The sequence below is a fragment of the Panthera onca genome, chromosome D3 (genome assembly GCF_046562875.1).
Source record: "Panthera onca isolate mPanOnc1 chromosome D3, mPanOnc1 haplotype 2, whole genome shotgun sequence".
NCBI classification, from domain to species: Eukaryota; Metazoa; Chordata; class Mammalia; order Carnivora; family Felidae; genus Panthera; species Panthera onca.
The window spans coordinates 90,986,432-91,008,456 of NC_138350.1; the positions used below are offsets into that span (position 1 = coordinate 90,986,432).

Below are 22,025 nucleotides of genomic sequence, written 5' to 3' on the forward strand. Positions count from 1 at the left end.
ACGCAACTGCATCAGCTTTGTGCCTCTCGTGTTTTCTATTTTGTTTTTTTCATTCCATTCTTTTTTTTTTTATTACAGCACAGATTAATAATATTAGAGCACCTTGTAGAAATCTTTTCTTGTTAGGTGTTTAAATTTTATCCACTTCTGTATATTACAGTATTATGAAAAAGTACTTGATAAACTAGAACAAAAATGTTGAAAATCCCATCAATTATCTTTATAACTATTTCTGATTTTCTTCCACTAAATTGTTCTATATAAGTTTTCACCTGCAAAACCAAAGTCTTTTTTATAAAAGTGAGTAGTAAACTCCTCTGGCTTTATTTATTCTCCGAGTGCTAATAGCATCCCATTAACATGATTTGAAAACCTAATTCGTTGTGGTTAAAGTTTGGAGAAAATGCTCTCATCCAATCAAAAGCTAAAAACCCCTTCTACTAAGTATTGTTTATATTGCACTTTGCTGAAAAGATCTTCAGCCAAGGCAGCAGCATTGTGGGGGCAGTGTCCTTTATACTTGTCTCTGCTAAAACTACCATCACGAGTAGCATTTCCTGAGTACGTGCTGTAAGCCAGGCGTTATTCTCAGGACCTTTCATGGGTTACCTCATCGAACCGTCGCCAGCCCTGATAGTTACGGTTGACCAGATGAGGAAGCCAGGGACAGGGTGGAGAAGCTCTCTCCAGAGCAGCCGGGACGTCAGGTGGGAGCCGAATTTGCACCTGGGAGGTCACGTGTGCGGAACCCCGTTCCGTTCTCTAAACTCTGCCTCGAGTGCGAGAGCGGGCCGGTCAGATAGGATGCCTGGGTCCCCGCCGCCCCCCCTAGGGTGACAGATGACACTCGGGGCTGGGTGTGCCTGTGTCGGAGGGTGCCTCTGTCGCTCTGCTGCGAGCCACAGCCGTGGAGTAACGCCCGGGGTTTCCGGCCCCGCCGCAGGTCACTGACGTCTCTGCCAGCCTGGCCCAGGGCGGGCCGCCCGAGAAGGAGGCCCGGCTGCACCAGTGCGTGGAGTGTGGCCGCGGCTTCGCGTCGGCCGCCATGCTGCTGCAGCACAGCAAGGAGGTGCACGGCCGGGAGCGCATCCACGTGTGTCCCGTGTGCAGGAAGGCCTTCAAGCGCGCCACTCACCTCAAGGTAGGCTCCCCTGCGGCCCGGCCGCCGTCCCCCAGCACCGCCACCCCCTCCGAGGGTGACCGACGCGATTCGGTGGAAGTCCTGAATCTCACCGGTGGAAAGAAAAGGGTAACAAATGTGTCGAAGGCACCCGGGAACCCTCTGGAAGAGCTCCCGGCGGCCAGAGCTGGAACAGTTGCAGCAAGAAAAGGTATGAGGTAGCGTTGGGTTATAACCCACGGCGCACGATAAATCCCCGCGAGTCTTCGCGGGCGTAAATGTGCTTGGAGAAGTTAATGGCCAGGAAGAGGAGACAAACCCAAGCAATCTGGACACCGCCCTCGTGGCGTCCCCTCCTCCTTCCTTCTTCCCCGGGGCGCACGAGGATGCGCGAAAAGCAGAGTTAAGTGTGCCTGGGAGGGGCTGACAGGTGAGACGTCAGCCACGTGCTGCAGCTTGTCCACGGTCACGGAGCAGCCTGTGCGCCCCTGATAGTCTGGGACCGAGACACCTCCTTACCCCCTAAGCCCAGAGCCACGGTCCCGTCACGGGAAACATTTCAGACGGTTCTCAGCTGACAAACATCCTACAGAATAGCTGAGCGGTGCTCCTAAAAACCGTCAAGGTCACGGGCAACGAGGGAGGGCAGAGGCCCTGGAGAGCCTCACAGCTGGTGCCCGAGGGCGGCGGGGTCGGCCTGCTGTGTCCGACCCGCGGCGCGGGGCCCCGGGTGGGCCGTGCGGCGGCCGTGATCCCGTGGCCGGGTTGCCTTTCCTGTCACAGGTCTGTGGTCCCGGCGTGACCCCAGGTGTCTTGTGTGGTCGTTAACAGGAGCACATGCAGACGCACCAAGCCGGCCCTTCCCTCAGCTCCCAGAAGCCCAGAGTGTTCAAGTGTGACACCTGTGAGAAGGCGTTCGCCAAGCCCAGCCAGCTGGAGCGGCACAGCCGCATCCACACAGGTAACCGGGGCGCCGCCGACGAGTAAGGGGATCGCGGCACACGTGCCCTGTGGAGCTGGGCCTGCACGCTGCCGTCGCTCACTTGGCACGCTGGCTTCCGCAGGCCACGGAGTTTGTGGTCTCCTGGGCGACCACAGAACTCACGACGCGTGAGGCGCCGGCTGCTGCGTCCTCCGGGGCTGGGCCCGCATTCGGGGGCCCTTCCTTCCCTTCCCCTGCGTCCTCAGGCTTCTCTGTGCGGACGTCCTGTCCCCACCTGAGCCTGCTCGGGTCTGTCCCTGCCTCTCCCGCCCCGTGACGCGCCACCCGCCCTGACCCGGCCCGGCGGCCTCTGCCTCAGCGCCTTCCCTGCTCCGCCGAGGCCTGGTCTGCCTCCGCGCCGGCCGGGTGGAGACCCTGGGGGGCAGGCGGACGTGGCCGTCTCGTGCCCTCTGAGGACCTGCAGCTGCGCCTGCTGTGCCGTGACTGGCATTGCTGTGCGCGACCTGTGCTGGCCTCCAGGTCTCCCTCCGCCCGGCCTCCTCTGACTCCTCTTCAGGTGTCAGCCCGGACCCCGCCCCCCACGAGGCCTCTGCGCCCTCCGGAGCCCCTGGCCGGCCCCGTCCGCGCCCCTCCCGGCCCCGGGCTCTGGCGTCCTCGGGGACGTCCCCGGTGGTCCGCACAGGCCGGCACTCGGCAGCGTGGGAGTGAAAAGCAGCGATGCCCTACCTGCTCGTGATTTTACGCGCTAAGGGGCTTTGCCAACGAGCCGGGTGCGCACGGAGGCGTGGAGAGCCCGCTGCTGGCACGTCGCCCCGTGCGCTGCGTGCCGCTGACCGGGACCGCCCCCTTCCCGCGGGCGCTCCGTCTGCAAACCAGCGGAGAGCCCCGTGCAGCCTCCGGTCCCTGCGGCCGCCTCTGCTCCGGCAGGGTGTGTGTGGGCCCACAGGGACGATCCCCCTCTGGGTCCCCCGAGTCCCCTCATCGGTGGCTGTAATGACGCCTGTGATACCGTTCCCTGTGTGTGAGGGAGCACCGTCACAGGTACGACGTCCTCGCGTGCAGAGTCCCGGGGATTACGGCAGGACAGCGTCGGAGCCCTTTCACGGCTCTGCCTGGCACCGGTGAGCCGTGGTTGAGACCTCCTGTGTCTCGGCCGCTGGGTAGCAGGGACGGACTTAGCGTGACACCCTGGGAGCATGCAGGGCAGGTGATCTCTGAGCCACCGCGCGGTGCTTCCTGCTGACACGTGGTCCAGGAAGGCCGGGCCGGGAGAGGGACAGACCCCTGACCAGGAGGCAGCCGTGCAGAGTCCACAGGAAAGAACCTTGTAGGCCCAGAGGAAGGGGTCGTGCCCTGGGGGCTTGGCGGTGGCCCGGCGTGTGGGGCAGAGGCAGGGACGGCGAGGGGCAGGGCTGCGGGCCGGAGGGGGCACTGGCGACGAGCCCACTGCCAGACGGGCTGGCCGCGGGAGGCCGACATGGAAGCTTTGCCTTCAGTGTTCAGTTTGTGCATTAACTCAAAAGCAGCTAAAATGGCATTTGAGAAAATACTAGATAAATCAGCCTTTTAATTAAGTGGCTTTGATGTTCTCGCCTACTTAATGTTTTCTTGCCTTACTGCCTAAGGTGTGTCAGCAACATTTTGTGTAAGCCACGGGCGCTCTCCTTTTATTTCCAGATGCTTCTGGGAGTTGCAGTAGCTTTTGATTCAGCCTTTATTTTGGGTGTCGCTGTGGGGTACATTCGCCCTAGCACTCTGTGGAGGCTGCTCAGGACGCTTTCCCGTGTGTGCCCTCGGGCGCGGCGGCGCGGGGGGCGGGGCGCGGGCGGCGGCGGGGGGCGCTCCCGTGTGCGCAGCGTCCGCAGGGCGCTCACGTGTGTGCGTCCCCCCAGGGGAGCGGCCGTTCCACTGCACGCTCTGCGAGAAGGCCTTCAACCAGAAGAGCGCGCTGCAGGTGCACATGAAGAAGCACACGGGCGAGAGGCCCTACAAGTGTGACTACTGCGTCATGGGCTTCACCCAGAAGAGCAACATGAAGCTGCACATGAAGCGGGCGCACAGCTACACCGGTAAGGCCCGCCCCCGCCTGCTACGGCCCGCCCCGGCCCGTCTCCCCCCTCCCCCCCGCCCCGGCCCGTCTCCCCCCTGCCCCCCGCCCCCCCCACCACGGCCAGTCTCCCCCCCGCCACCCCCCCCACGGCCCGTCTCCCCCCCGCCCCCCCCCCCCACGGCCCGTCTCCCCCCTGCCCCCCGCCACGGCTCGTCTCCCCCCTGCCCCCCGCCACCCCCCCCACGGCCCGTCTCCCCCCTGCCCCCTGCCCCCCCCCCCCCACGGCCGTCTTCCCCCTGCCCCCCGCCACGGCTCGTCTCCCCCCTGCCCCCCGCCACCCCCCCCACGGCCCGTCTCCCCCCTGCCCCCTGCCCCCCCCCCCCCACGGCCGTCTCCCCCCTGCCCCCCGCCACGGCTCGTCTCCCCCCTGCCCCCCGCCCCCCCCCCACGGCCGGTCTGCCCCCTGCCCCTGCCCCCCCCCCCCCACGGCCGTCTCCCCCCTGCCCCCCGCCCCCCCCCCCCACGGCCCGTCTCCCCCCTGCCCCCCGCCCCCCCCCCCCACGGCCCGTCTCCCCCCTGCCCCCCGCCCCCCCCACCACGGCCAGTCTCCCCCCCGCCACCCCCCCCACGGCCCGTCTCCCCCCTGCCCCTCCCCCCAACCACGCCCATCTCCCCCCTGCCCCCCCTCCCCCCCCACGGCCCGTCTCCCTCCTGGTCCTTGGTGGCCCGCACAGCACCCGGCTGTGCCAGGGAGGCAAGGGGAGCACATGGCCTCGCCACGGCCACCGTGGACACTGCTAGCTGAGCGGGAGGCCCGTGCTTCTGTGTCTCGGGATCATGGTTGTTCAGGACGGCGGGGTCCGGGAGCCAGCGGGACGGGCCTTCACCTGGGGCGGGGCATCCAGAGAGGGAGGCTATGTTGTCACACAAACATTCTGTGCTCCTCGTCCTGTGAGGAGGCCATGCCCGCCGTATTGGTGGGATTCGTGATTAATCGCTCACCACGGCCCGCGTTGACGTAACCGTCCGGCAGCGAGCGTGCGCGGCAAGGGCCGTTCATTCACATTCCAAGAGCGGAAGTTGTCACCCCCATAATTATTTAAGCTGCAGCTCAAATGATTTTTCCAGTGGGACGGAAAGCGAACCAATTTAGAGATCTCTGGTCTCTGTTTAATCGTCTCTGTGTAAACGTGAGCAGCCGTGTGCCGCTGGCCGAGCCCCCGCCTGCTCTTTCCCGTCCGTGCTGCAGGAAGCGTGCAGGAGCCCGTGGCCCCGCAGGAGCCCGGAGCGGAGGAGCTGAGCCGGACCCTCCAGCTGGAAGACGTGGTGCAGGAGGCCGCGAGCGAGTGGCAGGCCTTGGCCGGTGTGTTCTGACGCGCCCGTCCCCGCCTGGACGGCCGTCCCTCGAGTCGCATGTGGCGGAAGAACAGAGCGCTTGGAGTGTCCGTGTTGAAGCTCCAAGTGTCAAGGATGTTACCACCGCGGTGTTTCAGTTATAAAATTATCTAAGAATCATTGTCTTTCAGAGACTGAGAGGAAAAAACCGGGGACGGTGTGAATGCGGTGCCGTCATTTGTCTACGAATCATTGAGCTCAGGTACTACGATAGGTAGTTTCCCCCTCTACTCGGCGGCCAGTGCATCTAGTTAAACAGAACTTAACTGGATCTCACTGTCCTCGTGGTGTGACGTCTTTGTATTGGCAAAGACGAAAGTTACCATGGAAAAAGTAAGATAGTTTCCTTCATGCTTTCTGTGGTAAGAAGCAGAGCTTATAAAACACACATAAAATTAGGTGCATGAAGTTCGAAAAATGTCAGAACACACAGGGAAGTTTTTTCCATTTCTTTTCCTCTGTGCATTTTGAAGTTAGAAATGGACTGTTTTTGGTCTACCGTAAGTTAATCTAACTAGTTCCTTGAGAGCTGGCTGGACCAGTTCTCTCCGCATTACGTTTGTCTGACCATTAGCTACAGGAACACAGCATCGGGGCAGAAACCTGGGGGGCTGTAAACCCGACGCCGAGAAGGATTAAACCGTCCTCACGGGAGGGGCCGCACTTGCTTCTTTAGTCGACATCCAGGTACGCGGGTTAGACGGTTGCAGAAAGCACAAGCCATACGTCACAAGCAGGGAAGGGCAGAGCTGGCTCCCGGGGGTGAGGGCGCCGTGGCCCTGCCCACCCCGACGCCTGAGAGGTGCATTTGTAGATTAAAGGTAAGGACCGTACGAGCCCCGTGACTTTCTCTTCACGCATAAGCAGGTGTATTTTTTATTTCAGGGAATTCTTTACTATCATCAATGGTGCCACATTGAACACGTCCCAAACCAAATCCCACCCCGTGCGGGGGGCAGTGTGCGTTGCTCCTACAGCATTCCAAAGATGGAAAGTTCTTTACTTCATGTGAATTTCTCCTTCAGAGTTATTTATATGTTCTATATATAAATACATATGTACATACGCAGATATATGGGCCTCTGTGTGGCTGAACAGTATATTTTGTAAATAGAAGCTCTAGTCCCCAGATTCCAGAGAGAGCGTCAGAGTTTTTAGCTCCCTGCGAGCACTTCAGATCAGTATTGTATTCGTTATATTCACAAATGGGTATCTTTTCATTGTAACATAAAGGTGGGGTTGCTTTGCCTTTGGTTTTTTCTTCCTGAAAAATAATTGCTTTTATTTTCCCTCATTGCCTCCCTGGTTTCAGAAGAGAGCAGTTTTATTATAAATATTGTATGGACTTTGTATATTAAGAGACGGGCTCATTTCAGATTCCTGAAGAAAGAGACATTCTCACTGTTATTTTTTCAAAGGGCATCTTTTGATTTTTTTTTTTTTTGTTGTTGTTGTTGTTCACTTTGGGCATATGTATATAAGTAATATTGATGGTGATATAAAAACTTTTGTTATGTGAAAATATTTAAGTCAGAAAACTGTTAAATAATATTACTTTTTTTTCAAACTGCTTTGTGTATTGTATATTTTTTTAAGGAAAAAAAAAAGCCTTATTTGACTTATTCTTGTGATACTGGACTTCTATATCCTGAGGTTCTCCTTGAATGTCATTGTGTACCGGCAGTAGTCCATATATTCAGAATAATTGTAATTGTGCCAGAGTTTTAAAGATTCTGCTTTTAATGCACTTTTCTTTTATAATTTTGTATTAAAATATTTTAGAAATGTTGATTAATTTTGGTGAACAGAGATCTCCAAAGTTGAAATTATTGCATTTAAAAAATTTTGTTCTCGCTAGGTTATTTATTTTGGTTGTAGCATTAAATGTCATCTCTCAGGACAGTGTCTAAAAGGGTTTGATTCCTACTTGTACAGAAAGCGTAGTTCAGTGAACTGTATTGGTGAACTGCCTGTTTACGTAAGGCCTTACCAGGTGAATCTAAAGCCTACTTTTATTTTCGTCAAAGAAAATGAGGAACAATCTATCAATAATTCATTTTGTGAGTTTTCTCGATTTATTAACTCAGCAGGCAAACACAAGACATTAATATATTATTTTTATTTACTTCCTAGTTATAAAAGCTGCTTCTTTGCAAAACATTCCTTGAAAATATAAGGTTTTGTAAAGACATAATTTCACTTGAACCTTTGGTGGAGTACAGGTTGATCTTTATATTTTACTGGTTAATAAATGTCTTCTGACAAGAGATTTCTAGCCTCCTGCATAACCAGGGTTTTGAGAACAGAAAACTGTATTTTTAGAAATATCTCCTCATAGCGTACCTGCTTTGGAATAACAATAAATAAAAAATGAAGTTAGGAAGTGTGATTAATTTTTTTCTTTTAAAGTATTTAATACGTAACAGTTTGGCACATGAATTAATTTCAAGTTCAGATCATTTTTAACAGAGCAGAACTTTAGCGATCTTTCCCTTCCCCTCTGTGAAGGCCGGACGAGGAGGACTTAACCCCCTGGAAGGTCCCTCTGAGGGGCTCCAGACCTCACAAATCAGGATGTGGGTCAGTGACGGGCGCACCATCCATGTGAGCTATGAATGTCCCTCCTGTTGTCCGTTGTCTTCATGATTGGCCACCTTAGACAATCCCCTGGTCACTTGGGTCCCTCTGGAAAGTGCGTGACTGTCCTGAACCCACTCTGGTGGTGAGGGGAGGGTCCAGGAGCACTCACGTGAGCCTAGAGGGTGACCTGCCTTTGCACAGACACTAAGAACCAGGGGATGCTTCCTGGGGCGGGCAGGCAGCCAGGGTGTGGCGGGCGTAGGGTCCCGTCCCCTGGAGGACACAAGGGTGGTCCTGTTTTCCCAGAACAATAGAGTAAAATAAAAACATCTCTTCAGAAATGTAAACCGAAGTGTCCCTACCCCAGGCCCTCCTCTGTGGGTCCCCCAGTGCTTGCACGGGTCAGGGGGAGGGGGGTCAGACCCCACAAGGGACTGGGGGAGACGCCTGCCTGGCTGTTCGGTGCAGACCCGACCCCCCGCCGCCCAACGCGGATGGGACGGGACCATCTGTTCTAACGAGGAATTCCCACTGACTGCCCCGTCGGGTTTCTGTTCCGAGCAAGTGAGACACTGAATGGGGCAGCGACTCTAGCTTGATATCCTGTGCTCCCTGCCCCATTGCCTGTAAGGGAATGTGAGCTTGGCCTTCACGATTATACCCAATTCTCCCATCTCTGAACCTCCCGTGGAGCATTTATGTGCCAGAAATGCTTGCGCTGGTACAGGTACAAGGTTTTCTTAGAAGTGTGAGTAGGTTTCTGTTCTCCTTCGCAGACAAATATCTGTAACTCATGAAGGTGCACACTTTTGACATTAAATGATCACTCAGATTTATGTAAGTAACACCTTTGAAAGAAGATACGTAAGATACGTAGGTCTGCTTTCTGGGTGTTCTTTTTAGAGACTTCTCATGCCTGCTTTTTTGCCTGTTTTTTTTTTTTTTTTTTTTTCTTCCCAGAAGTTTATTTCAAAATCATTATTGTGTCCCCACCACCACCACCAAAAAAATAATAATCCAAGGGTTGGTCATCGCTAATCTATTCTTTTTCTCAAATCTATGTAAAGTGAGGCAGAGATGAAATTATATAATTGGCACTTTGTAGTAATCTAGGTTTTTTTTTCTCTTTTTGCCACTGAATCCCTATTCATGCAACGTAGGGGTTTGGGTTCTTAGGACAGAATTTCAAAGGTGTTGACATCCCGGGGCCTCTAGATCTTTGCCTTATCCTTACCAAGGCGTTTTCTTCGCCTTGGTAAGTTTTGTAAGTCAAGTTTCTCTTTGTCACTGTTGACCTGATCTGAATGGACTGCCCTTCCTGAGGCATGTGCGCGTGTGTGCACACACACATACACACACACACACACACACACACACACACAGATGAGCTCACACTCCCTGTCATACCCCTGCCCTTCACATAGAGGCGCTATGGTAGGTTCTCATGGATGATGAATAAACTATTTGAAGCACTAAAAAAAATAAAGATTACATGGCAAGAGCAATAGGCAGTAACCTTAAGAAATTTTGCTATTTAATCTTTTTTACATGTAATGCTTTACAACATGAAGACTTTTGTATTAAATCAAGGTTTGTAATCTATTTGACAAATCCTACAATGACATAGTGATTCACTCTTGATTCACCAGTAAAGAAAATTAAATTTTTTTTTTTTATTTACAGAAGAATTTTTTTTCTACCCTTCAAAATTGTCCCGTGGTCTATTTATACATTGGATAATATTTATTTAATCCAATTTTGTATTAGAAATGGATAGTTCTGCCAAAAGCCACTGTGCTGGCTTTAAGAAGAATAAAAATAGTTTTGGTATTATTTTAAAGCTCCTGTATATTTACATTTTTTGGGTTCGGGGTGAGTTACGACTGTTTTAAAGATGGATGTTTTCTGTAGGTAGCGTTTTCAGCAAGGGTTAACCCAACACAGCGACGCTGGATTTCAATGAATTGAGATCCATGGGGTTTGAAGAGTGCGAGCGGGTCTTCTTTTCTGTCCTTGAGGATAACTGTTCATTTTCTCTCTCGCACAAGGTATTTGGGAGTAAAAACAAGGAAATGAAACGCCATCACGGTATCACTGTGTCTGTTTGTGAGCTGTGTGGGGTGTTAGACTTCCTCAGAAACACCAGTGGAGTTCGTTTATATTATTTAAAGATCTATTTAAAGATCTATTTCCAGGGGCGTCTGGCTGGCTCAGTCGGTTAATTGTCCTACTCTTGGTTTCGGCTCAGGTCGTGATCTCACGGCTTCGTGAGTTCGAGCCCCTGCTTGGGATTCTCTCTCTGTCTCTCTCTCTCTGCTTCTCTCCCGCTCAGTGGTCTCTGTTTACCTTAAAATAAGTAAATAAATTTTAAATAAGTAAAGATATATTTGCAAACTTTTAGAAGTTGGAGGTTTATGAAGTCCTTGTCCTGTTGAGACGACAAACTGAGGACATCCCTGTGCACCTTGTTCCTAGCACAGAGTGGAGGCTCCATACCTTGTTGGACTGAACTACCTAAAATGATTTTGGGTTTTCTTTCCTGGACTTATATCGGAGGGAATGGTGAGAAATTGACAATTCTTGTTTGTCGGAGGAATATTGCTCTAACAGGTTTTAAAATGTGATGGGTGGGGGGAAGGGACTTTTTAGAAAGAATTCCCAGATTCTGGAAGATCTGCTCTCTTCCAGAGAGATAACAGTGGTTGTCTCCACCATTTAAAACGCTTCTCCAGATGCATTTTCCCGGGCCGCTTGGCTCTCTGATGATGTAAGAGTCTTTGTGTCCAAACACAAAGGCATGAGTTCACAAAGCTTCCTGTGCGCCAGCAAAGCTGAGGGTCAGGGTGACTTGGGACCTCGGGTCAGACCGGTCCTGGGGCTGATGGCTGACCGTGTCGTTAGGACACTCAGGTAACTTCTCAGGGCCTGTCCCCTCACCTATAAAGTTAGTTGTTCTCAGTTAATGAGCCGTCACGGGTGGGAGGCCACGCTCCGCAGGTGCCTCGTTCCTGGGCGTCCTGGGACACAGTGCTCTCTGCCTTTGACCCAGGATCTTTCCGAGGCTGTTCGTGTAGGACTCGGACTCTGGAGCTGGGGAATCTTCAGAGCAGAGCCATGCTTGTTTCCTGACCGGTCTAATCAAGACGTGTCTTCCTCTGGGGCCAGGTCAGGCCAGCTGGCTGCCTTGTATAAAAGCCCCGGGTTCCCTAAGCCCGGGCTCCTCTCCTGCACCACGGTGCCCTGTGCGTGCGGGCATCACCTGGCCCACTTTGGGTCGCCCTGTGGCAGTCGGGCGTGGGGATATCCGCACAGAGGCTGATGCCCTGCTTCCCCCGGTGCTGTGACCGATCACCCCCTTTCTCTCTGACCCAGGAGCCCTCTGCCAGCGCCCAGGAAACTGGCGTCTTGTGAGAAGTTCAGATGCATCGCGGCTGCTGGTGCTACGTCGTCCGATCACCCGGGAGGCCGTGAAGTGTCCCTGGCTCGGCTTGCTCTCTCAATGGGAATTTTTATTACAAACGTCAGTGGCCAATTTACCCCACACCATCCACGATGCCGTCCCCGTCACCGAGAAGCTGTTATTGTCACGTAGCACCTTTGAGGTATTGGCTCTTTTTAGTCCTTCAGGAAGGAGTGAAAAATGGAAACTGTCTACACCCACACACACTGCTTCACACTCTCTACTGACAAACACGTTTTCCTGATTCCATTATCCTGGATCAATCAAGAGACACGGTCCTATGCCGCCACTCTTGTATCAGAACCAAGTTACCCTGGTAACCACACTCCCTGGGAAGACGGTCCTATGACTCACGCAGAGCAGCTCATCTTGACGTGAGGTCTGCCAGTTTCTTGGTGGCTCTGTGCCAAGTGGGACAACAGCTGGCCACCTGCCCCGGGGCGCTCTTCACGGTGCCCTTTTCCTGCTTCCCTTGGGGTGATCTTTCTTTCTCAGGTTTAATGACCCACCATCTCTTTTTTTTTTTTTTTTAATGTTTATTTCTGAGACAGAGACAGAGCAAGGGTGGGGGAGGGGGAGAGAGAGGGAGACACAGAATCTAAAGCAGGGTCCAGGCTCCGAGGTGTCGGCCCAGAGCCCGACGCGGGGCTCAAACTCATGGACTGTGAGATCATGACCCGATCCGAAGTTGGATGCTCAACCGACCGAACCACGAGAGAGAGTGTGAGCAGGGGAGGGGCAGAGAGGGAGAGAGGGACACAACCTGAAGCAGGCTCTAGGCTCCGAGCTGTCGGCACAGAGCCCGACGTGGGGCTCGAACTCACGAACCGTGAGATCATGACCTGAGCCGAAGTCGGACGCTCAACCGACTGAGCCACCCAGGTGCCCCATAATGACCGACCGTCTTTATCCCTTCTGTGTACCCCTGCATTTCTGAGGCGGTTTCAAACTTCCATACGAGTTACAGGAAGGGCACGGACAGTACCGCCCTCACACCAACAGAGGGCTTCAGGCTCCCACCTACCCTGACCTTCGGGTCGGAACTGCACCCCCTCTGGCCGTGGCTCCCGTCACGGCGACATTTCTGAAAAACGGGCCGGTCATGCAGGAGGCGGTCCCCCACTTTCTCCCCCAGCGTTTCTTCATGACGCACCTTTGGTCAAGACATCACAGACGTGATGCTGTGTTCTCGTCGTGTGGCTTTTTAAAACTTATTTTGAGAGAGAATGGGAGCGTGGGGCAGGCAGAGAGAGGGAGAGAGAATCCCAAGCAGGCTCAGTACTGTCAGCACCGAGTCTGACACGGGCTTGAACTCAGGAACCGTGAGTCACTTAACCAACGGAACCACACAGGCGCCCCATTATATTTTTTTAGTTTCAAAAACCTGTCTTACATGTCCGTTAAGATGCCCCTGAAAGAATACTATTTTCAAAACGTGTCTATCTGTGCATGAGTTTCACAATTCGTCAGTCTGAGGGTTTGGGTCCGGAGGTGGAGAGGAGAGGGGTCGGTCCCGGCCGAGCAGGACGGCTTCCCCGTTCGTTCTTGGGGGGATTCGCACGACACCGGGCCCGGGGCCCCTGGAGATGGGCTCCCACAAGCATCCCAGAGTTGGGGGGCTTCCCTCGCTAACCCGCAGGCGTGCACGGTTTCTCATGGCTGAGGCACTAGGGAGTCCGGGATTTTAGTTAAAAGCAAAACAAAACCAAGTGAAAACTTTGGTTTATCTTTTGGAAACAGAACTTCTGTAACCCACAGCAGCTAACACACAAAATTTCCCAAACCCCTTATGGTTGTTGAGGTCTCCGTGTGGCAAGAAGTAATTTCTCAGAGTTTCTTCAGCTCACGTTAACAGGTGTTTATTCTGGTAAAACAATGAAGTGTAAATATACTTCAACAGGCTGTTCAGGGACAAATTGAAAATTCTTTGCCTTGTGAGTGAGCAAACCAGTGCCCTAACCATGACCTGTGTTCCACTTTCTCTTACCGGGAAAGCCGTCCGGTGATAACGCACTGACCGGCGGCTCAGCCCCTGCTCAGGAAGCACTCACGCACGTCGCCTCCGAGACGCGACTTTTGCTCTGTTTGGCTCGCGGTCCACAGACCAGAATAAAGATAAAGTAAGACACCCGTACAAATATCATTAAAAGTTTATTATTTTATTTCAATATTCAAGAACAGTGTGTACTTTCCATGAGACCCCCCCCCCCCCCCCCACCCATCACAGCGCACGCTGACGGGGTGCGTAGCCACGAAGAGAGATCACTCGGTGAGCAGTCGGCTCAAAGATGTCGAGTGTGTGTGTTGAGCAATTTGGAGGTTCTGTTTCTGGAATTTTGTACCTTTTTTCTACCCCCCCCCCCCCCACACCCTCTCATCGTTGAGGCTAGGTATTAATAGACACTACATTAAACCCACACCGAACAGGAATTAGGACAGGATTACGCTCACTACTCCTCATCTGGGTTCTAAGGGGGCGGGGGTGCCGGTGTGGGGCTCTTCGGAAGGCCTGTGAGAGATACGCTAAAATCAAAAGGTGGGGTCAGTGTGTTAGGAGGGGCGCACAGGAAAGGTCAGCGCGCGTTAGAAGAGACACAGCTCAGAGGAGTCCCCCTCTCCGCTCGCACGTCCGGGTCAGCGATTCGGGAAGAGAACCCTCCGAAGCCTACCGACTACGCACGTCTGTGTCTGGGATGCGGGTGGGCGGGACGCTACCCGTCCTCCCAGGGTTAGTGTCTGCTGTGTGCCGTGCCGTGGTAAGCATACCGCCGGTCACCTCCCGCGGTGACCAGGGTGACGCCGCGAGACCACCCAGAAAACTCCTCCAGTCCCGCTCAGACCCTCCTGCTGGGCTCTGGGGGGAAACAGGCGGCTTGCGGGGGCCGCTCTGGCTCCCGCTGCGCCATCACCTAATGTCCAAGAAGACCCTGTTTCCTGTTGGGGCCGCAGCCCAGCCCAGGTCTGCCTCCCTGTTCCCCTCTCCGCCACGCCTGAATTCCGCCAGCCGGCCGTGGTGGGCAGCCGCCCCCGCAGGCGCCCCCTCTGCGCCCACCACATGGGACTCTCCACAGCTGCCCGCCCGCACTTCACATACCGAAGCCCCCTGTGCCGCTCCCGACTGCCTAACCCTGGAGGGAGAGTGAGTGTGTGTTAGGAGGTGAGCAAGGGCAGGGGAAGAAACCAAAGGAAGCTCGGATCAACAGTCCTCACCGCCCCGCACGTGTCTCTGTGTCCACAGCAGCGTCGCCACGGCAGTGCCCGGGAAGCTGAGGGATGCCGAGTCAGCAAAGCGAGTCCAAGGACGGAGGGTGAACTTGGAGGCGCGCCGTGCACCTGCACCACAGTGCGGCGGGGCCGCGCCGCAGGGGGATGAGAGTCCCAGGGCGTTTATCTTCAAACTCAGGGTCGCCGTTTAATTTTCTGTCTGCGTTTTCTCCGTTTAGCTGATGGCCGGAAATTGCCAGTAGGATGCGGCGTGCCTGCCCCTACTGTGTGCACAACTCAACGGGCATTAGGCAAGGGGGGTTTGCTACAAGTAGGTAATTTATGTGAACAGTATTAAAATCTTAAGGCAGTTATATTAAGAAGCTGAGGACGGGATTCTATCACAACAACGGGGCAGGGCTTCAGCGTCTAGCCATGGGTGATCCGGAACGACTGTCTCTTCCTCCCTGAGAAAAGGAAACACGCAGTTAGGTGGCTCGTACGGGCAGCCTCGGGCATGCGTCCCGCTTGGGTGGAAGCCGGGCCACAAACCAGCCGATGCGGGCGCTAATTGCCCACCAGGCAAGGGCCAGACCCTGCAAAGTCATCCCCAGGAACAGTCCTGTTCGCGCTCTGCCCCGCCTCACCCATAAAACCAGCTGCCCAGAGGGGTCGTCCGTAGACTTGGACATCAAGGTCTTAAAACCACGAATGGACGTATTTTCCGGACGAACGAAAACCCAAATTGGCGATCGCCGAGGTGGCACACAGCTGTGCAGAGACCAGTGGCGGAGAGGGGGCTCGGTTGAGACGTCAGCTCCCCAGGAGACGGGGCCATTTGTGGGTCCAGATGCCACTTAGACGGACCCGGGGCAAACGTACCTTTCTTTTGGCATTCACATTTTTATTCAAGGTTTAGGCTCTTTCTCCTTGGATTCCCCTCTTCTTCTTGGATTATGAACGAACAATTAAGTCACCTCTCAAAGATTTCCTTGAGACTGCGAGCCCCCAGAAAGCAAGATATACATGAAACATCCTATTTGCCCAATGACACGTGCACTGAGCCCACCCTGACCTGTTCTAATCACACGTTTGCCACGTTGCCCGCCAATATCAATAATGGGAGCGCTAAAGCCAAAAACGCCTTACAAACAGCACAGTCAACAGAGTGAGGCGACGGTTCTGATTTGTCAGGGTTTTACGTTTCAACTAACTCACTTGTGGGATTTTCTGTTCAGAAGCGAAAACGTTTATGGAATTCTGGCCTCTGAAGTATCTGAAGGAGTCACCGGAGGGGGCCTTTCTCCTACACCTGAGCCGGGTCCTAGGGGCCAGCCCCCCACCCGTGTGCCTGGCTCGCCTTTGACCACCGGCCCTCAGCGCTGCCCTCGGGAGGAGCCAGAACAAGTGCGCACTGGCTTCACCGTTCTCTAAATTCCCAAGAAACCCACCTGCGGGCGTCCCTGTACAGTGTGATTTATTCCCGAAAAGCGGCAGAACCACTGCTCTACAGAGCAAAGCCCGCCTGTGCTGAGATGGACCAAGTTCCCCACACCCCTCGCAAGACACCTGGCTTGAGGCCCCATCTTCACTTCCTGATGGCTCCTTCTGAGATGGAGACAACGGTGGGCATTTGGTTTTGTTTCCTGTTGTTGTACCTACAGCTTACGGAGTGTCTCCCGTGAGCAAAATCCATTACCTCTGTTTCCTCTGAGGAAAGAGAAAGCCGATCCCGGAGGCAGGGATTCTTAGCTTCCCCGTTTTACAGTCGGAGGAGCCAAAGCACAGAGACGTTGAGTTATTTCCCCAAAGTCAGTCAGCCAAAGGCGGAGTCGGGTTTAGAGCCAGCACCCCTGCTGCGTGGGTCTCACGCTTTTCTCTCTGTCGGGTTTTTAGCACGTGTGAACCGACTGATGTCCAGCGCTTGGTCGGCCCTGGGCTCGGCCGAGTGGATGAGGCCGGCCTCACTAGGAGAAGGCTGGCCCGAAGCTGAGTCGTGGGCTGGGAAGGAACAGGACCTGCCGGAAGGTCCTGCGCCCTCTCCCCACTTGTACCCCAGTGCAGGGAACTGTTTCAGCTGCGTATTTGGAAATAGCGAACTCCAATTACATTTTGATTCCGTTCCCTGACGATCGGGAGAAATACAGTGCTCTCCACCCAGTTTCCAACCAACGAGGAAGGAAACAGCACCACCGTAACTACCGGGAGGTCTCCGCCATCTCCCCCTCCCCCCCCCTCCCCGAGCCCTTCTCACTTCTGGAGGGATCGTTTTTAATCTGTCACCGCACTGCGGTGGCTCTTTCAGCAGCATGTGACCGTAGTCGGCCAGTTCGCAAACGTTTAACGTGGTAAAATCTGATCAAAGCCATATGAATTGAAATTGGAAGTTTCCCTGGGTCTGTACAGGAGTTTTAAAATTTCTAAACCACTTTGTACAAAAAGAAATTCGTAGGAAAAGTGCTGAACCTACAAAACCCGAATGGGCCTCAGGCTTGTGTTAGTCGTGAACCGTAAATGTGCGGGATAGACACGGGGCTCTCTCGGTGGGGCTGGTGACCGGGCTGGCACACAGGCACGTTCCTTAGACAGCGGTCCCCCTCGGCCTTCCCTGTCCCCGGGCCATTCCGTCCGCGGGATGAACAGTCACCACGCCGGAAAGCACAGGAACTGCTTTCCCCGAGTGGGTACGTCCGCATCTCTCCGACGAGGGGGAGGCCTTCCAGTTGTGCACTTCCGGGCTCCGACCCGACCCGGGGCGCTCTGGGGCAGGAAGCCTTGGGGGGAGCCCAGGAGCGGCGTGGGCACCGTAGGCAATTCAGACGCAGGCGAGGGCACGCCCGGCCAGGCTCTGGGCACCTAGGAAGCGCTGCTCTCCCGGACGCGGCTCTGGGTTTGTACCCGGGGCCTCCACGCGGTGCTTTTCCTCACCTTCTCGTCGCCACATCTCAGAACTGAGCAAAGGCATCGCGATGACCTCAGTTACTTGAATGTGCGGGGTAGGATTTGTCTTCTTACTCAGATTTGCTTTAGAATTGACCTTGGGGAGAAGATCCTGCCTGCACTTTACCTGACATAAGACGACTTAGCAAGTCAGTTGGTGACCACTCACTTCACAGATTTGAGCCTTTTCCCGGATACGGCTGACTTTCCTCAACCACAGTCCTGCTTCCCCTCACCTCTGTGTGGGCCCAGCATCCGCCGAATCTGGACTCGCCGTGGCGGGGGAGGGGGGGATTCCACACGCACGCGCTCACTGGGCCATTCCCGCCGCGTGTCCCGGCCACCGGGCACACCACTCATGCGACCCCACGATGGCTAGTTGGGCCACACGCCAAATTATCCCGGCACAAATCGTAAAACGTCGGCGTGTTACGAAGCCATCAGCAAGCTCACACAGGTCGGAGGCCTCGTGTCAATGGCGAGTCGGGTTGAGGAGCCTCGTGCTTGGCTGGCGGAGAAGCTTGACCTGGAGCTTGCGGGAAGCGTGGGTCCCGCCTTTCAGCCGCCCAGTCTCTCGGGGCGACACCGCCGAGCCACGTACAGCAGGACCTTTTAACGTTAGATTAACTTGTTCACTGGGACCCCTCGCGTGGTCTGAGGACAGGCGGAGAGAGGCCGACCCCGTTCTCATCCGCGACCAAGAACACCGACAACGTGCAGTTTCCGTGGAAACACACGCCTCCCCCAGGATGTGACCACTGGCCTGAAGACACAAGGTGAGGAGGCCGTCATGTGGAATAAGAACCCGGGATGCTTTGTCTGCGATGGCTGGATGCCGTGGACGAGCACGGACGGAGCAGGTGCGCCCGTGCTGGCGTCTGGGAACCAAGCCCAGACCATCCCCCCCCCCCCCCCCCCCCCCCCCCGCTCCTTGGGGCGACCACGTCTTCCATGTTCTACAGCAATGCTCACCTTTCTTTCACCCGAGAAAGATAAAAGCGAAATCTTTCACGATTTGTGGTTCTCTCGGCAGGGCGCTGCGGGCATCGTGGGGTTTTGTGCCTTGTCTGATGCCTTTCCTGCCGTGACACAGGAACCCTGTCTTTTACGTGCGGGCATCACACTTGTTCAGGTCGGACAAAGGGCGGACCGGGCCGCCTTGCAAATACTCGTGGCTGGTTGTTCAGAACCGGCTCTGGCGCCATCAAGCAAGGAAGGGGACGGCCTCGTTTGCATTCAGAGTGGAAACCGGCTCGTGGTGCTACTCTAACGAGAGTGTGTGAGCACACCGGCCAGAGAACGGTGCTCCCCGGGGCCTTCAGTCAGCCTGGGGACTGTCCCGCACTGCCCAGAGGGGCGATGCGTCCCCGCTGGGGCCGTCCCTCTCCTTTTCCAGCCGCGGGCCCTCGAGTGCTGGCTCGGCCACCAAGACCCCGCGTGGGTGCCGCGGACACCCCAGCCCCACTTTCACAGGTCTCTGCCAGACCCGCGCGGCTAGCCCCTCGACGCGCACACGTAAGGTGTAGGTGTCATGGGACCCAGGTGGCAAAGCCCTCGGGAGGTCAGAGGGCCCTCTGTGGGGGGAGCCCCGTGCCTCACCCGTGGTCTCCCCTCAGCCGGGAGCCCCCTGGGTGTGAGGCCAGCTCCGCAGCCTGGTGGGGCTCTCTCCCTGGAGCCGTGAGCAGCTCTCTGGGGCGCGGAGGCCCGTGCCCCCCATGGGCCCTGCCCTGCCTCTTCCCTGTAGCACCCATCTTTTTCCGTCCCCACCACGAGAACCCGCTCCTCTGGGAGGCTGTGGATTCATCTGTGCGGGGGACGGTCCCGGACCCCCAACAGCACACGGCAATGCTCAACAAGCCCCTGAGCCCGACGAGAATTGTGTGATCGCAGGGATGGGACGCCTGGGCAGCCTCGGGCCCCTGACTGTGGGCTCACGGCCTGCCCGCGCTGGGAGCAGCCCTGGGGGCACAGACCAGTCACTGTGCCCACCCCCGGGGACAGCGGCTGCCGTCAGGTGGGTCCCGTGGCCCAGGCCCTCGGACGTCCGGCTCCCAGGCAGTTACAGCCTGTTCACGGCAATGTTCTTCCTGCCCTCCGGGACCGACAGTGAACCCCGGACGTGACCGTGAGCCACGACAGGGGCCGGGAATGAACAGAGGCCAGACGGGGCCCTCCCACGACCCAGGGGCAGGTGGAGGTCTGGATCCCGGCCCAGAGCGGGGGGGCTGCGGGGCTCTCTGACCACCTGCTGTCCTTACTCTGTCTCCCAAGTCCCGTCCCGGTGTCCGGGCCTTGCTGAGCTCAGGCGCTAACAGGTGGTGGCCCCTGTGACTCCAGTGTCCACACCGGCCAGTGCGGCTGACCCCCGTGTGGCCTCTGGGGGGCTCTGCCTGATGCAGTGACCTCCCCTCTGTTCGCTCGGCTCCTGCTCCTTCCCTTGGGCACGTGGGGCCCTCTGCGTGTCCTCAGGCCCCGAGGGAGCCCGGCCCAGCCCAGGGCTTGCGCACATAAGCCTGGAGAAGGCCCGCTGAACCGGCCAGCCTGGCAAGCTAGCCCCGCGGGAGAGGCGGTGTGGAAAGGCTGCAGGCCGCCCCAGGGCCCCCCACCCGCAGCCCCGACGCACCCCTGACGTTAAGAGGGGCTACGTTACCAGTTTGAAGATTTTGGAGAGCGTGCCCTGGGCGTCGGCCCCCTTGAATCCCTTGTGGGCTGCAGCTCGGCCCCCGTAGCCAAATCCCGGCTTCTGCCCCTCGGCTCCCTGCAAGAGAACAGACGGCTCTCAGGGCGGCGCCTGCGGGGCCACGTGGGGCGCGGGGAGACCCCAGCACCGAGCCCCACTCCGCTCCTCGCTGCAGCGCTGGCCCAGCCCCGGCCCCCGCGTGAGGAGCCGTGCACCCAAGTGCTGTCACTGAAAGACCAGATCCCTTCCTCACGCCGTGTGGCTTTCAAGAGAAGTGCAGCGCGTCAAGCAAAAGCCTTCTCCCCCCACGTCTGCGGAAGGGGGTGGCTCGTGTCCCTGGAAAGGAGGCTGTGGGAGGGCCGGCGCCTGTCCTGGGTGTGGGGAGGGGGTGGGTGGGGTCCCCGCCTGCTTCTTCGTGCAGACCCCTCACCCCTGCCCCCTCCTGCTAGAGGCCCGAAGGGTGCAGAGCTTTGCGCTTAGCACTCTGCAAAATTTTGAGGCTCAGACTTTTTCTAAAGCAGAAAGAAGATCCACATTCTCTGGCTTCGAGGAGGCTCTCCCAGGAAGCACCACCCCTGGCCATGGCTTGGGTCCCTGAGTGCCGATGTGTGGCACCAGGACCAGAGTCCTCCTGGGGGCCCTGGGATCTGGGCCGGTCGTGAAGAAGGAAATGGGGCGGGGCCGGCCAGCAAGCCAGGCACCAGGGCGCAGCCTGGGCGGTCTCAGCTCTCCACTCCCTAGCTGTGTGACCTCGGGCAAGTGTCAAAACCTCTCCGAGCCTCAGTTTCCTCTTCTATAAAATGGGGATAAACGGCCCCTCCTTACGGGGTGGTCAGGAGGCTCTGCTCTGTGAACAGAGCCTGTGGGCTCACGGCGTGTGTGTCTTGAAGGGAGAAGCCAACCCCTGCCTCCAGCTGCCAGCGGCCCCCCTCACTCCTCACTTCCGGGTCTGTGGCCCAGGGCAGTGGCCGCTGACGGCTGAAATGTAAGAATATCTGTGTCCCTACGACCAGCGTGTTTTCCGACGTGCTTGACTTTCCTCTGCGATCACGAGGAGGGGTGGGGCTTGGGGTGTGCAGACACGGTGAGGTGGGCATTCACGGTACACGCTCCAGCCTCAGGTGCGACACGGGGGCCAAGCAAGCCGCTGGGTGTCGGCGGAAGGTCGCCGGCAGCCCCCCGGCTCTGTCCTCGGCGGACAGGCCCCGAGATTTCACCGTCGTGCCAACAGGACATGGGAGACTCCGTGCCCCGCCCCCCAGGAATCGAGTCGACGGGACAAAACCGTCCTCTGATGGAGCCCCCAGGACCCCGTGCCTCGGCCTACAGTCCTTTCGACTTTCACAAACGCGTTAGGGCTGGAGGGGATGGGGGAGCCATGCAATCTGTGTCTTGCTTTCCGGGGTCAGGCAGGGCTGTGGCGGTGCTGCCCCGGGGTCCAGACGTTTCCGCGGACGTGCTCCCCGCACGGCCGCACACGGAGGGGCACGTGGATGGCTAAAGCGTGCAGAGCCGAGCACAGACACGTGACGTGGCGGAAAACCGCACCCCATGCGCCAGCGCTAAATCCTCCCGTCCCTGCGGCTTTTTCCCGAAAATGAAAGCTGGCGAGGACAAGATTCAAGCATAGGTTCTCAGATTAGCAATCTGCTT

The 22,025-nt window shown here is 56.4% G+C and overlaps 2 protein-coding genes across 14 annotated transcripts in view; one reads left to right on the forward strand and one right to left on the reverse strand.

Moving 5' to 3' along the window:
- The window catches only part of ZNF236 (zinc finger protein 236), a 107,805-nt gene extending 99,914 nt beyond the window's left edge, over positions 1-7,891 (forward strand). For all 9 annotated transcript variants that reach the window (XM_081790838.1, XM_081790839.1, XM_078435120.2 and 6 more), the window contains 4 exons: positions 944-1,141; positions 1,952-2,081; positions 3,956-4,132; positions 5,363-7,891. In XM_081790838.1, coding sequence (XP_081646964.1) covers positions 944-1,141; positions 1,952-2,081; positions 3,956-4,132; positions 5,363-5,487 — 630 coding nt within the window. In that variant the 3' untranslated portion in view covers positions 5,488-7,891. The remainder of the gene's footprint in view (positions 1-943; positions 1,142-1,951; positions 2,082-3,955; positions 4,133-5,362) is intronic.
- A 6,020-nt stretch (positions 7,892-13,911) lies between these two features.
- MBP (myelin basic protein) overlaps positions 13,912-22,025 on the reverse strand; it is a 113,839-nt gene continuing 105,725 nt past the window's right edge. For all 5 annotated transcript variants that reach the window (XM_078435126.2, XM_081790842.1, XM_081790840.1 and 2 more), the window contains 2 exons: positions 20,343-20,450; positions 13,912-15,219 (listed from right to left, as the gene is read on the reverse strand). In XM_078435126.2, the coding sequence (XP_078291252.2) occupies positions 15,175-15,219; positions 20,343-20,450 (153 nt within the window). In that variant the 3' untranslated portion in view covers positions 13,912-15,174. The remainder of the gene's footprint in view (positions 15,220-20,342; positions 20,451-22,025) is intronic.